A 14,859-nucleotide genomic window follows, 5' to 3' on the forward strand; every position below is an offset into this window, starting at 1 on the left:
GACTAACCCGATTGGTCAGAATCCAGGATATTCAAAGGGCTGAGTTTCTATCAGCATTGGTGCCTGAGTGCATGAGGTGTGCTATATGTTCCTGAACTGTGTCCTGGTAGGCCAGGTTTTGTCCTCAAACTTGGCAGGAAGCTTACAGTGGGAGGGAGTAGGAAACCCCCACTGTTTATCTATTCTTAGTTCCAAGAATGACAGAGAACTCAGGGTTATGCCCTGGCATGACCTCCTATTTCAGCACTTACTTGAGGCAATTATCAGTGAATCGTAGAGCCCATCTGACAAAAGCACCCTATTGCTCAGTAAAACCATAGTCCCTAAAGCTTAAGAAAGACGTTGTGGCCTTAAATAAACATGAGACATTTTCAGCTTCTTACTTTAATAGACTCATGTCTCTCACTTTACCAATTCTCAAAATATATGGTTCCTTTTTACATACATACACAAACACTTTTAAACATAAATATTAAATTCAAGAGAAGCAGATAGGTAGGTAAATTTAGGAAGCTAGGAGTACAGAAGAAAATGCCAGTCACCAGATTTTACAAATGAGCATCTGAATTCCTTCTCCGGACATTCAACTTGATATATTATCCTAAATATCCCATGTCACATGGTCCACAAGGTCTTCCTTTAAGATTCAGAAGCAATCAATACCCATACTTGTCATTAAGATGGGTCCTGCCATCTCCACTTTGGCCTATATCAGCATAAAAAGAAACAAAGAAAAATAGATATTCACATTTCCAAGTCAGGAGGGAAAAGATATCCAGTCATCAATGGGCCAAAAAGTAAAACAAATATGACCTTTTGTATATAATTTCAAACTACAGTCTTTTCACCACTACTCTAACATTTACTAGCAAATAAAAAGCAAGCATTTTAGTACCTACATTTCTATTAATTGCTAACATATTAGAAACCCAATCCACAGAAAAAGCAATTTGTGGTAAGTACATGCAGAAACAAGTATCTCATATATTGCCTTAAGTGAAAGTCACTGAGTCGTGTCCAACTGTTTGGGACCCCATGGACTATATAGTCCATGGAATTCTCCAGGCCAGAATAGTTGAATGGGTAGCCTTTACCTTCTCCAAGGGATCTTCCCAACCCAGGGATCGAATCCAGGTCTCCCACATTGCAGGCGGATTCTTTACCAGCTAAGCCACAGGGAAGTCCAAGAATACTGGAGTGGGTAGCCTATCCCTTCTCCAGAGGATCTTCCCAACCCAGGAATCAAACCAGGGTCTCCTTTATTGCAGGATTCTTTACCAACTAAGCTATCAGGGAAGCCCTATATTGCCTTAAGGGTGTATGTATGAACATAAACTAGTACAATCCCTACAGAATGCAATTTATACTATCTTAAAAATGTTCATAGCCTCTGCTCCAATATGTTGACTTTTATGAATTTGTTTTCTACAAGTGCACATCTACACTTGCAAAATTATACTTATTAGAAGTTACTTATTGTAGACTTGTTTGTAATGGCACAAGACTGGAAAGACAGCAAATATATATTGAGAGAACTGGTTAAATATGTAAAGATATGTCCATACCATAAAAAAGAACTATGTTACCATAAAAAAAAGAAAAGAAATCTGTAAACAGCTATGGAAGGATTTCCATATACTATTAAGTGCAAAACAGTAAGGTACAGGATATACTTATATTTATGTAAAAAAAAAAGTGATGAAATTTTATTGCTTTCAAAGGCATTTTATATAATGCATATAAGTGATAAGAAACTGATATTTGGTTGTTTTTAAAGGAAAAAAACTGCATAGCTAAAGCACAGCTAGAAAACTTTTTTTTTTGCGCCACTTTACAGAAAATTTAAAACATACGTAAAAGAGAAAAATATAATGAACCTCCATGTACCCAGAACTCAGCTTCAACAATTATCAGTATGTGGCATCCTGCTTTATCTATTGCCCCTCCTGTATCTTCCCTCATCCTCCACCACAGGATTATTTTAAGCAAGTCCCAGCTATCATTTCATCTGCAAACACTTCTATATAATATTCCTGGAAGATACGGACTTTCTCTAAAAAAAAAACTCAATATCACTCATACTTCCAAAAAAATTAACAATAATTCCCTCGTATCATCAAATATCTACCTATTCCTCCAGAAGGGAGACTTTTCTACTATATACTCTTGTAAAGTTTATACTTCAGTACATATTACCTATGTGAAACCTAAATAAATCTTACAGTAAAAGAAAAGTAAAAACCATCTACCTTCAGGTGGGACCCACACACAGTAATCTGGGTCATCTTCTGGATATTTGGAGGAAATTATCAGTGGAACCTGCAAAGAAAAGATGTTATTTTATTCAAGAGAATTTTAACTCTAAGAACCACTGTCCCTATCTTTGCTAGCAAACAAAAATTGAGAGAACAGTTTCCACTAATGATCTTGACATAAGTAACCAAAAATGGGGGATCACTCTCTCTCTGAATCTTGATTTTTTTTTTCCCATAAAGCTTCAACAAGCTTATTTTCAGCCAGTGACAGTGGCGTTTTTTTTTTTTAAAAGAGGCAGTCATTGCAGGTGTGAGTTCTAAATGACATAACCCCAGAGAGGAAAATTTGACATCTGCCTCTTGATCCAGGTGCAAAAAAGTTAACAAAGCAACCTAACTGTCACCCTTTGAAGGGCCTGTGTGAAAGACTTGTTGGCTGGCATCTGGGAACTTGGATTTCAGGAGGGTTCCCACTACCCTAACCTGACAAATGTGGCCCACTGAGCCAAAACTAGAAAAACAATGTGGTTTATGCTGAACACCTGCTTTCCTTCTAGGACAATGGAATTTGGGTAGATGCCAAGTAGGATTGCTATGTGATTAGTCCCCAGTACTAATCCCGGGGACTGAGTCTCTATTGAGCCTCTCTGGTTTCACAAGTTGTCACTTGTTGTGAAGGGAAGCAAGCACAGCCTATGTGGCTGCACTGGAAAAGGACCCTGAGGAGTTTGTACCTGGTTCCCAGACTACATTCCACATGCCTTTTCTCTTTGCTGGTTGTGCTTAGGATCCATGTGAATGATGTAATACATCACAGTTCTAAGTTCCATCACATGCTGGGTCCTGTGAGGCCTCTTGTGAAATCACCCAGCCTGAGGGTGGACCTCCTGACACAACCTAGCAATTCCACTTCTGGGAACTTACATTATCCTAACACAATTATATATACATTAAGGTTATTCACTATAGCACTGTTATAATAAAAGACTAGAAAGAACCCAAGTGTCCATCAGTAGAGAACTGGTTCAATAGAGTACACCCACACAGTAGGAGGGCTTCCCTGATAGCACAGTTGGTAAAGAATCTACCCACAATGCAGGAGACCCTGGTTCAATTCCTGGGTCGGGAAGATCCCCTGGAGAAGGGATAGGCTACCCACTCCAGTGTTCTTGGGTTTCCCTTGTGGCTCAGCTGGTAAAGGATCCACCTGCAATGTGGGAGACCTGGATTCGATCCCTGGGTTGGTAAGATCCCCTGCAGAAGGGAAATGCTTTCAACTCCAGTATTCTGGCCTGGAGAAGTCCACAGACAATCCATGGGGTCACAAAGAGTCGGATATGACTGAGCAACTTTTATTTCACTTCACTTCACATGTTAGGAAGCTCTCAGTGCACTGAATATATTAATACAAAGATTTCCACCACAGGTTAAAAAAATAAAAATTCAAAAATAAAAATAAAAGAGCCCAGGTTTCTAGAAGAGAGAGTAGCAGACATCTGGGAATTCTGCTAAGATAGCCCCTGAATTCACTCTTCTGGATATGGTTCATGACAAAGGGATTCATTTCTACTTTCAGAAGTGAAGATTATGACTAAAATACTTACTTTGCCTGGACCAGGAGCTTTCTTTTTCTTAAATTCATCTCTGCTTTTCTCATTCTCATTCTTTGATGCTAATTTATGAAAAAGAAAAAAAAAAAAAGAGGCAATGGCTATTTCAGAAAAATAAAAAAGAAAAATTCCTCCTTAAACAGTATTATATTATTGAAGAAAACATCACAATCTAATTCTCAAAATCTCTGACTACTGTAAAGACTATATAAAGAGAGAACTGTCCCTTCATTAATAACCTTAGTTTTCAAATCCTAAGCTTGAATTTAATCACACCTTTTGCAAAGGTAAAGGAAAATGGGGTAACTTTACTATTTTACAATTTAATCATTATAGTTAAAGTAGTAAAAAAAAAAAAAAAAAAACCAGTCCTTTTAATAGGCCAATCTTTCAACCAATTTAATAATGTTGGAATTACCCTCACGACAGGCACATACTCAACTCTGGGAGAGGTAAAATTGTAGAGGGCTCTGCAGAGCCAGAGGAAAACGAAGGTATTAGGGTGCTTTGGAGGTTGTGGGGGGACCTCCTGGGGGACCCGCAGGAGGCAGAGGAGGAAAAGAAGGACAAATGAGATGGCACCAAACAGACACCTCTCATATATTCCGACTCTGTCCCTGGCCCTGGCAGCAGCATTGACCCCCGGTCTGCGCCCCGCAGCTCAGCTCCCATCCCCTCTGACACCGGCTGGCTGCCTGTGTGAGAAGCGGCAGAGGAGTCACCGCTCTACTTGCCTGAGGGCTCCTCACACGATGCAGCTGCTTCACTCATCTCTTGGCAATCTTTATTCTGTTCCACTTGGCTGAGTTGAGACATGTTTTCTATTGAATGCAGAACCAAAGCATACTGTATTAACTTAATTTGCAGTGGAGACCCAAGAAAACAAAAGCAAGAAAAGCTAAGTACATATGTAATCATCCAGTTTTACTATCATTAGCTTCAATAAGTTTAATTAGGTTTTCAATAAATGTGCCTCCAGATGTCTAACAGAACCACCAATTTTCTACTTGAAAAACTGGCCATCTCTGAAGTAAAACTTTTTAGCAATACTTACTGAAAGCCTGAAAAAAGGACATATTCCGTAACCAAAAATTCTACTTCAAGGAATATATTCAAAGAAAATAATCAAAGATGACAACCAAGGTTTATTACATACAAGCATGTTTATAATAGCAAAAATTAATAAAAATATACATGCATAATAAAATAGAGTTGATTAAATGAATTATGGCACATTCATGTGATAGACCACTTTGCCCTTTATTAAAACCACACTTAAAAGAATACTTTTTTTAAGACATAGGAAAAAACAGATTATAAAATAGCATGTATAATATGATCCCAATGTTGTTTTATAAATAAGTAAATGAAAAAATAAATGAAAAAAAAAATAAATGAATGACTGGAGTAACCCCTAATCAGCTCCATTTACTAATTAATGTATGTTATAAACCAAATTTTTAAATCAGCTATTTTTAGACATACATATTTGCTTTGGGCCCTTAGACAAACAATCAAACAAAAAAATACAATACTTACTGATCCCCTAATATGCTGTTTATGTATCATCCTTATAATGAATGAATCAAAGACTAGATGCTAAAAAAGTATGTATAACTGCCTTTTTTGAAAAGGCCAAGCACTGTGCCAATAACAACGAAAAATTCCAGAACAAAAGATTTACTTCTCATAGATGAGGAAACAGTAACTTTTCTGTGCCTAAAACAGCTGAAAGTAACTTAAAAATACCTGCAGGCTTCATGTCTTTTCACATGGACATGCCTGGTTTGTTTTGGAAGTCCGTATGCACACATTTCCACACATGCTTACTGCCGATGTTTTTTGTTTTTCCTAATGTTCCCTATTTTCTCTGCAGTCTTAATCTTGCAAAGCAGTTCGACAAACCAGCAGGAAAATAACCCCTGCAGTTGACAAGGGTTAAGCGGCTACTAAAAAGATAATAATATCTAGGGCTGGCAGATTCCTCTTTTCTTCTTTGGACTTTAATGTATGATCCAAAGTTTCTAAAATGAACATATATTCCTTTTATAAGCAGAAGAAATCATACTTAATATTTAAAAACCAATCAATTTCCTTTTTTACATTTTTCATTAGCCCTTTGCTGAGGTAGGTGAAAACTACATGCCAGGTTCTCAGCCAGGTACTGTGGCAAAAAGATGAATGAGGTATGATGCTTCCTAAGAAGTACAAGCTGCAGATACAATTATGTTTAGCCTCTGTGGGGGAAAAATGACTAAGTGAAGGCTTTCCCTGAGACCACCTAGTTAGGCCCCGTCATCCACCCTGTTCCACCGGCCTCCAGTCACAGAGAGGCAGCAGCTCAGGACTGTTCCACAGCTGTTGAGGTTTCAGATTCCACAGTTTTCAACTTTCAGTAATTCTGGAACACACTGGAAATACTTGCCCTTATTGTGCAGTGAGAATAAATAATAACTGGCAATCAAAGAAAGACCAGGAAGGTATGTTTGAGTCAGTTGTATCACATTATCACAAAGTGTCACAAAGTCAAAGTGAATAAGCAAGAACTGGCTTTGCTTTTTCAAACCTATGCATGATGAATGCAAATGCGCACTGCACAGCATAGGAAGGAGAGAGAAGACATTACCATGGTTTTTTGTTTCTTTAGAACATGTGAAGTCTATGGGAGGACTCGTCTCCTGTGCTGCTTCTTCCAGCTCTGTCTCCTGCTGCAGCCTACTGCTCCCAGCTTCCGTTTTCTTTTCATGCTCCTCCTTTTCTTTCTCCTCTTCCTCTTCCTCCTCTTCTTCCTCCTCCTCTACTTCGGGCTCATCCTTCATTCTCATTAGAGTTGGAGGGAGTTCTGGACGCTTGGGGGGTAACTTCTATGCGGGGGGGGGGATCCATGAACAAGCAGCTTTACAGTATGACCAGGATCTAACTCATGTCTCCCACATTAGCAGGGGATCCTCTACCATCTGAGCCACCAGGGAAGGTCTCATAAAGTCATGGAAGGAATAAATGAAGGAAGAAAAACCATATGGCAGAACCAGGTGTATAGATTATGTTACTAACAAGTGTTAGCTGAGTCTGAATATTATAACCTCTATACACCAGGAAAAAACAACAACAAAAAACAAAACACCACAGGAGACCCTTTCTTAAATGCAACACTGATCACAAATTAATAAACTGGTATTATAATTCATAAATTGGTTACATGCAAACTGGCATGAATCAATTCATCAATTCTTTTTTCTTTTCAGCTGAGCGGCATGTAGGATATTAGATCACAACCAGGGATCGAACCCACACCCCCTGCACTGGAAGCGCAGAGTCTTAACCACTGGACCACCAGGGAATTCTCGATTCATCAATTCTTGATAACTCTAGGCTGAAGAGAAAAATCCAAGAACCACATCCTAGAAAAGATGTGATTGTATGAAGTCCACAGCCTCTTTTCACATTACTGTGCAATGAGTCACTGAGTTTTGAAAAGAAAAGAGAAAAATTCGCTCAGGATAACTCAAGAGCTAAAAGTTTAAGACCTTGACCTACAACTTACCCCTACTGTTCCTGTTTTTAATTTGAATTTGCTTCCTCCTTTCATGGCACCAAAGAGAGGCAATGTGAGCTTTTTAGCTTTGTTTTCTCCATCTGTAGCCTGACTTTCAGTTCTAGGAAGAAAGAATAATTATACATATATATATCCCAGTGAGGCCAAGGTTTTATCTAAAAATACCATGAGAAAGAAACTTGGCAAATCAAAACTCCATAAAGTAAACACTTACACATACACCAGTGAAAAGGGATTCAGGCCAGCAGAGTTTGAATGGACAACACAGACACAGAGCTATTAAGGGTCAGATGAGGCTACTACTGCAGTCCAGTAATTTACAAGGTGCTTAATTTACAACAGGCCATCTGACTTCACATCCATAAAACGATACGTACAGTATACAGGTACTGACAAAGGACACTGACCTGGGTACTGCCTGTATGTTGCTTATTCATAACATGACAGGACACATAGACATGACCCATTCCCACTAAGTGGCAGGAGATGGATCCATGGTGTAAAGCCCTACTTTCCACCAACCTCTGAACAGGACTCAATACCTTACTTACCTGGAGGCCACACTTATCATAACCACACACAACAGCTCTGAGCACAGAAGTTTAAAAAAAAAAAAAGTATGTGTGTAGGGGGTGGGAGGCAGGATATCCTGACAAAGACTTAATGAGAGACCCCACAGCTGGTGAGCTGTCAATGTTATCACTGGCTGAATATAGTTTTAAAAGCTAAGCACCTGAGGGTAAAGCTAAGGAAGAGCAAAAAGAGACTGTAAAAATTAGAAAAGATGCAAGGAAAAAAAGAACAAAGCAAAACAAAAAGGATAGCAGTTGAGTAGACAAGACACTCAGAGTAGGCAGAAATGACAAGGAAAAGATAGCATGAGGAGACAGAGGGAAGAAAGCCCTATGCTTTCTTTGCATGACGAGAGGACAACCCTGCATTCTGGAACATAAGGACAGCACTGGAGCTCTTGATTCACAGGGACTCATACAAGAAACTGATTACTCTGCTCGACTGAAGCCCCAGTTCCAATCCTGCCTTCTTTTACCTAGTCTTCCCCGCTCAGAGGTGCTCTCCCCCTTTCTCTACTGAGACAGACCCACTGCCTTGAGAAGGCCACCGGAGGAAATCCTGCCTGCCTGCCCTTAAAGATGCTTTGTCAAACATCCCTCACATCCCCTCCCCACAAGTGTCAAGAAGCACAGGAAAGCAAAGGCAAGAGCAACACAGATATTTCTCAGCTCCATTAAACAGCCTGGCTGGCCTGGAGGACACACAAAGACTCCCAAAGGAGATGAAAATGTAGAAGATGGGATCACAATCAAGAGTTGCTTGTGGGTGGAGGAGGAATGGAATTAGGTAGGAAGTTTAGAAGTTCAACCCTCAAGTGAGAATACGGGGGAGAAGATACACAGCATCTGAAGGCCAGATGCTTTCTAAAGCAGTTTTTTCTTACTTTACTTTCTAAAGTAAGAAAGGGAGGAGAAACTCTGAAGACACACAGACAGCAGGAGGGGAGGTTCTGGAGGAAGCTGATGTGTGTCTTCTAGCTTGGACTACTTCACAGAGCTGATTTAGCAGATTAAAGGATTACAGAATTGGAATTGAAACTCACTGTTAATTTGTTTGCTCTGGACTATGGCTCCTGAGTTTTTACCTTTGTTCCACAAAAACAATTCCACAAATAGTTGCTAAGTATATCAGTGACAGTAAAAATTATGACAAGATGACAATATATATATACCAGCACATTGCTAAGTGCTTTTCAGTTAATCTTTGAAACATCATTTCTTCTAATTTACAGAAGAGGAAAGTAAAGATCAAAAAAGTTATATAACTTGCCTTAAAATTCCCAAAAAGTATACTGTAAAGCAATTATCCTCCAAATAAAAAAGAGTTTAAAAAAAAGAACATTTATGTACAATTTATGACCGACTATCAAGCTAAACTCCTGATAGACTCCAAATCTACTTTATAAACAAAATGAAGCTTTGTATAAAAAAAAAAATTCCCCAAAAGTAACTGACAGAGTTGAGAATGAAACCTAGAAAGTTTAACTCTAGTGCTAATCTACCACCTATCAATAATGTAATTCAAATAACACTTGTGTCCAATAATTGCCCTGAAATTATTAAAGTTAACGATAAAATCAACTTCAGGGGATTATGCTTTTTCCCATCTTTAAAGGGACAGATTCCATTTTTTAAAAGTATTTAAATATACTAAAGAGTTATCAATGTGTTCTTGAGAATGACAGATACAGGCATTAAAATGATAATTACGCATATCTTTTCATCTCTGGTTTTAAAATCATAGATAAGAATGGTAATACATTGCAGTGTTTGTATTTTTCTTACTATAAGTATAGTAATTGTATTTCTCTTTTTATATAGTTAAGAGTTATTTGTATTTCCTTTTCAATGGACTTTCAGTTGATACCCCTTGCCCATTTGTCTCTTTGGTGGATAGGTCCTTATATATTATGGAAATTAGCCTTTTGTGCATGTTGTTTTTTAAAGAAATTTCAGTTCAGTTCAGTCGCTCAGTCGTGTCCGACTCTGCGACCCCATGAACTGCAGCACACCAGGCCTCCCTGTCCATCACCAACTCCCGGAGTCTACCCAAACCCATGTCCATTCAGTCAGAGATGCCATCCAACCATCTCATCCTCTGTCGTCCCCTTCTCTTCCTGCCCTCAATCTTTCCCAGCATCAGGGTCTTTTCAAATGAGTCAGATCTTTGCATCAGGTGGCCAAAGTATTGGAGTTTCAGCTTCAGCATCAGTCCTTCCAATGAACACCCAGGACTGATCTCCTGCAGGATGGACTGGTTGGATCTCCTTGCAGTCCAAGGGACTCTCAAGAGTCTTCTCCAACACCACAGTTCAAAGGCATCAATTCTTCTGTGCTCAGTTTTCTTTACAGTCCAACTCTTACATCCATACATGACTACTGGAAAAACCATAGCCTTGACTAGATGGACCTTTGTTGGAAAAGTAATGTCTCTGCTTTTTAAAGAAGTTTACTCTGCACTAAAAGATTAAAAATTTAGAGCCCTCCGATGAAACAGAAATCAATACAGTTTTCTTTAAAAATCTTGTAGCAGTTTTTATTTCACAAATGAAATTTTTTTTTACCCATTTCAAAACCACTGCCTTTTGTGCTTTAAAGAGTTTCTTATATTCTATTTCTAGTCCAAAGTGATTAGCTAAGAAACAAAGATATAATTCAGAATGGTATCTATGTAAACATGCTTATTTAAACTTACAAGTATAACTAGGACTTACTTACTTTTTTAGTTCTGGAATCTCTGCTGGCTTTACAATCTTTATCAACCCTTTAAGTCTCTGCTGTTCTTTTCTCAGTTCAAAAGTTCTCAGGTGAAGTTTCTTCCGGGACACACCATCTAATGCACTCCCTGACTTCATTTCTGACATGAATGCATCTAAAGAGTCCTGAGACGGTGACTCTGACAGAGCTGTCCAAGAAAGGGATAATACGTGTTCAGAAAGATGGCTGAAAATATTTTAAAATTCGGCCCAAGTTTCCATAGAAAAGTCACTAACTTGAAGCTGGACAGAGGACGATACTGATATTAGGAATAAGGAAACTGGTTGTACCAGATCTTAGAATGTCACTGTATCTCAACGGGCTTCATTCTCCTCATCTATTAAATAAAAAGGTTGAAACAAATAATTTATAATGTTCTTTGTAGTTCTAAAATTATATGTTGCTCCTTAGAAAGGCTCCATATTTGTTATATCTTACTAACCAATACAGCCTTAGTACCTAGCAAAGTGCACTACACACAGTAGACACTTAATATTTGTTTAAAGAGTCATTCCCTTACCTTTGCTGGAGGCTTTCAGTCTCTCAGAAATTTCAGAGAGTTCCTTTTCAGCATCATTTAACTTTGCAACCTATAACACCAAATTAACAGGGTTAGCATATGTTTTATATCTTTCAAAATATGGTAGCTTTCCTTTTTTCTTCCTCTTATTTTCATTATTGTGACCAATTTTAAGAGGATTAAGTCAGAAGTGCACTTAAATCTGCTCCTCATGGAGTTTACATTATTTATTTAATTCTAATTGAATTTATTTCTGAATTAAAGAACCAAGAATTAAATATAAGGAATGTACAAAACACAGACTTTATTTTACTCAAAAGAACCCAAGGCATTTGTTTTCATTGATGAATCAAAAAGCTAGACATTGAGTAATGTTTTAAACTCTGAATACTAATTAATACAGTGAAAATGCAGGCCATCTTATGATAATTTCATGAAGGACACACTGTTTAAGACTATAGGCATAGCTCATTTTATGGAGCTTCACTTTACTTGCAACTTCCAGATATTGTAAATTAGAGATTTGTCACAACTCTGAATTGATAGAATGATGGTTAGCATTTTTTAGCAATAAAGTATTTTTTAAATATATATATATTTTTTAGAGACAGTACTACTGCACACTTAAGAGACTACAGTATAGTGTGAATATACCTTTTATATGCACCAGGAAACCAAAAAATTCATGTGACTCACTTTATTACAATATTCACTTTATTGCAGTGGTCTGGAATTGAACCCACAATGTCTTTGAGGTGTGTCTATATTACCAGAACTATACTCCTCAAAAATTCCTTTCACAATTCTTGACTACCAAAAGCCAAGGTCAATTGCACCTCAGAATGTCGCAATTTGGAATTTTTCCTTTTCTTTTTCAAAAGATCATATCCAAAGATATGGTAAGATCATATCCAAAGAATGTTCATTAATGGATCACTACCCACCTAGAGGTAGATGCAGCTTCTAGCAACAAGCAAAACTTTTTTCCAACTTGGATAAGACTAGATGGTTGTTTATTACCATCAAACTTACAGATCACAAAAATTATACTTCACTACCAGATATCAATGCTTCTGCTTTAAAAATTAAAAAACAAACATAAATAATACATTATTTATAATACTACCACAGCTACTTCTATAACTAAAACTTGCCAGCGATTCAAAGGTCTCTGGCTTCTCGTCAATCTTCCCAGCCTTCTTCATTCGATTCAGACGCTTCTTTTCAACCAGGCCAGTTCGATCAAGAAATGTGTCATCATCACTGTCATAAAAGTCTTCATCTTCCCAGTTCTTGGCTTTCCTTTTCCGAGATACTAGAGGTAGATAAAATAAACAATAAAATTAGAAAAATAAAATAAAAAGAAAGAAGGCAAGTAGGCAAGCAGCTTAAAATACCACCACCAATTATTAAAAGAGAGGACTCAACAAGCTGCCAAAATACATATAAAAACAAAGGGCAGTATTCATGCTCAGAAAATCCCATGGACAGAGAAGCCTAGAGGGCTACAGTCCATGGGGGTCTCAAAAGATCCAACACGACTTAGCGACTAAATGAGAAAACCTTGGAGACATTATTAAAAACGAGATGAACCAGACACAAAAGGGCATGTATTGCATGATTCCACTTACACGAGGTACCTAAACTAGTCAAATTCATAAAGACAAAGTGGAACACTGGTTACCAGGTGCTGGAGGGAGGAAGAATAGGAAGTTACTATTTAATGGGCACAAGGTTTCAGTATGAGATGAAGAAAAAGTTCTGTGATGGATAGTAGTGATGGTTACACAACATGAATGCATTTAATGCCACCGAACTGTATACATAAAAATGCTTACAAAGGTAAATTTTAGGATATGTATGTTTTACTACAATAAAAAAAGTTAAATCAAAGGAAGAGCTAAGGGAGGAGCCAAGATGGTGGAGGAATAGGACGGGGAGACCACTTTCTCCCCTACAAATTCATCGAAAGAACATTTGAACGCTGAGCAAATTTCACAAGACAACTTCTGATCGCTAGCAGAGGACATCAGGCGCCCAGAAAAGCAGCCCATTGTCTTCGAAGGGAGGTAGGACAAAATATAAAAGATAAAAAGGGACTCAAAAGAGCTACGGATGGAGACCCGTCCCAGGAAGGGAGTCTTAACAGAGGAAGTTTCCAATCACCAGGAAATCCTCGCACTGGCAGGACTGGGACTAGTTTTCGGCAATCTAACTGGGAGGAAAAATTAAACAAGGCCCACAGATTACGTGCCTAAAAGCAAATCCCAGCCGAAAAGTACCCCAGACGCCCGCACCCGCCAGCAACAAGTGGGGGCGGAACGGAGAGGAGCGGGCGGCATTGCTTAGGGTAAGGACCGCCCGAAGACCCTGAGAGCAATCGGAGGGAGCTTTTTTAAACTGTGGGATAGCAAGGGTCAAAATTAACCGGCCCGAACACACTGCCAGCGGTTCGCAAAACAAAGGGACTGAGAAACTCCAGAGAAGAGCCGGCCCATCCCCGCTGGAGGTAGGAGGCAGGGGGTAGGGGGAAAGGGCAAACTCAGCCCCTGAGATGCCACCCCCTCCCACACTGCAAACAGGCCCCCGGTTCCTATCTAAAGACTTCCTGAGACCCGACTGGCGGCGCGCGCTGGGGCCGCGGAGGGAAAGAGCGCGCCGTACCTGGGGAGAGTGTGCCCAAGCCTCTGGCTGCCTGAGCCGCTCGCCGCGGAGGGAAAAGGCGTGCCGCATCTGGGGAGAGTGCGCCCAAGCCTCTGGCTGCCTGGGCCGCTCGACACGGAGGGAAAAGGCGCGCTGCACCCGGGGAGAGTACGTCCAAGCCCCTGGCTGCCTGAACCGCTCAGGCCGGGGAAGGCACAAAACGCAGGAGCAACCGAATCCGCGCTTTTGTGGAGTACCCGAAAACTGGAACCGCACTCAATGCAGGGCCCGCTCCATATAGAGCTGCCAGGAGCCTGAGCAGTGTAGACAGGGAAAGCACTGACACCCGTGAGCGGGGCAAACCCAGTGTGGCCGGAACACGGCGAGTGCTATCCACACAGAGGGTATCTGTCTGCAGCGCCCCGCCCTCCCCGGAGCAGGACTGAACTGAACTAGGGAACCTAAATAAGAGATCACCTCTGCCCGCCTGTGTCAGGGCGGAAATTAGACACCGAAGAGACGCAAATAGAAGCCAAATAAACAAAGGGAACCGCTTCAGAAAGGACCGGTGCAACAGATTAAAATCCCAGAAGGTAACACTGACTACACAGGAAGGGGCCTATAGATATTGAGAAGTGTAAGCTGGAAAGAGGAGCTATCTGAAATTGAACTGAACTACACTGACTGCAACAACTCCAGAGAAATTCCTAGATATATATGTATATATTTTTTTTAATTAAAAAAAAAATTTTTTTTTCTTTCCTTTTTTTTAAAATTTTTTCTTTTATTTTCTTTTAAAATTCCCTATCACTCTCCCATTACTCCTCAACTTTCATTTTCATATATTTTTACGATTTTTTTAATTAGGGAAAAAAAATTTTTTTGTTTTCTTTTTTCTTTTTCTTGTTTTTCTCTCCTATTTCCTTTTAAAGTCCTCTAATACTCC

The 14,859-nt window shown here is 39.3% G+C and overlaps 1 protein-coding gene across 1 annotated transcript in view; it reads right to left on the reverse strand.

The window, feature by feature from the left end:
* Positions 1-368: 368 nt before the first annotated feature.
* Positions 369-14,859, reverse strand: part of SLC4A1AP (solute carrier family 4 member 1 adaptor protein) — a 29,709-nt gene continuing 15,218 nt past the window's right edge. Inside the window, exons 6-14 of the mRNA XM_020886291.2 lie at positions 12,425-12,585; positions 11,271-11,340; positions 10,712-10,898; positions 7,410-7,521; positions 6,492-6,729; positions 4,600-4,686; positions 3,860-3,927; positions 2,250-2,319; positions 369-706 (exon numbers count right to left, since the gene is read on the reverse strand). Of these exons, the coding sequence (XP_020741950.2) occupies positions 657-706; positions 2,250-2,319; positions 3,860-3,927; positions 4,600-4,686; positions 6,492-6,729; positions 7,410-7,521; positions 10,712-10,898; positions 11,271-11,340; positions 12,425-12,585 (1,043 nt within the window). The 3' untranslated portion in view covers positions 369-656. The remainder of the gene's footprint in view (positions 707-2,249; positions 2,320-3,859; positions 3,928-4,599; positions 4,687-6,491; positions 6,730-7,409; positions 7,522-10,711; positions 10,899-11,270; positions 11,341-12,424; positions 12,586-14,859) is intronic.

This window comes from Odocoileus virginianus, chromosome 2 (assembly GCF_023699985.2).
Source record: "Odocoileus virginianus isolate 20LAN1187 ecotype Illinois chromosome 2, Ovbor_1.2, whole genome shotgun sequence".
Lineage (NCBI taxonomy): Eukaryota > Metazoa > Chordata > Mammalia > Artiodactyla > Cervidae > Odocoileus > Odocoileus virginianus.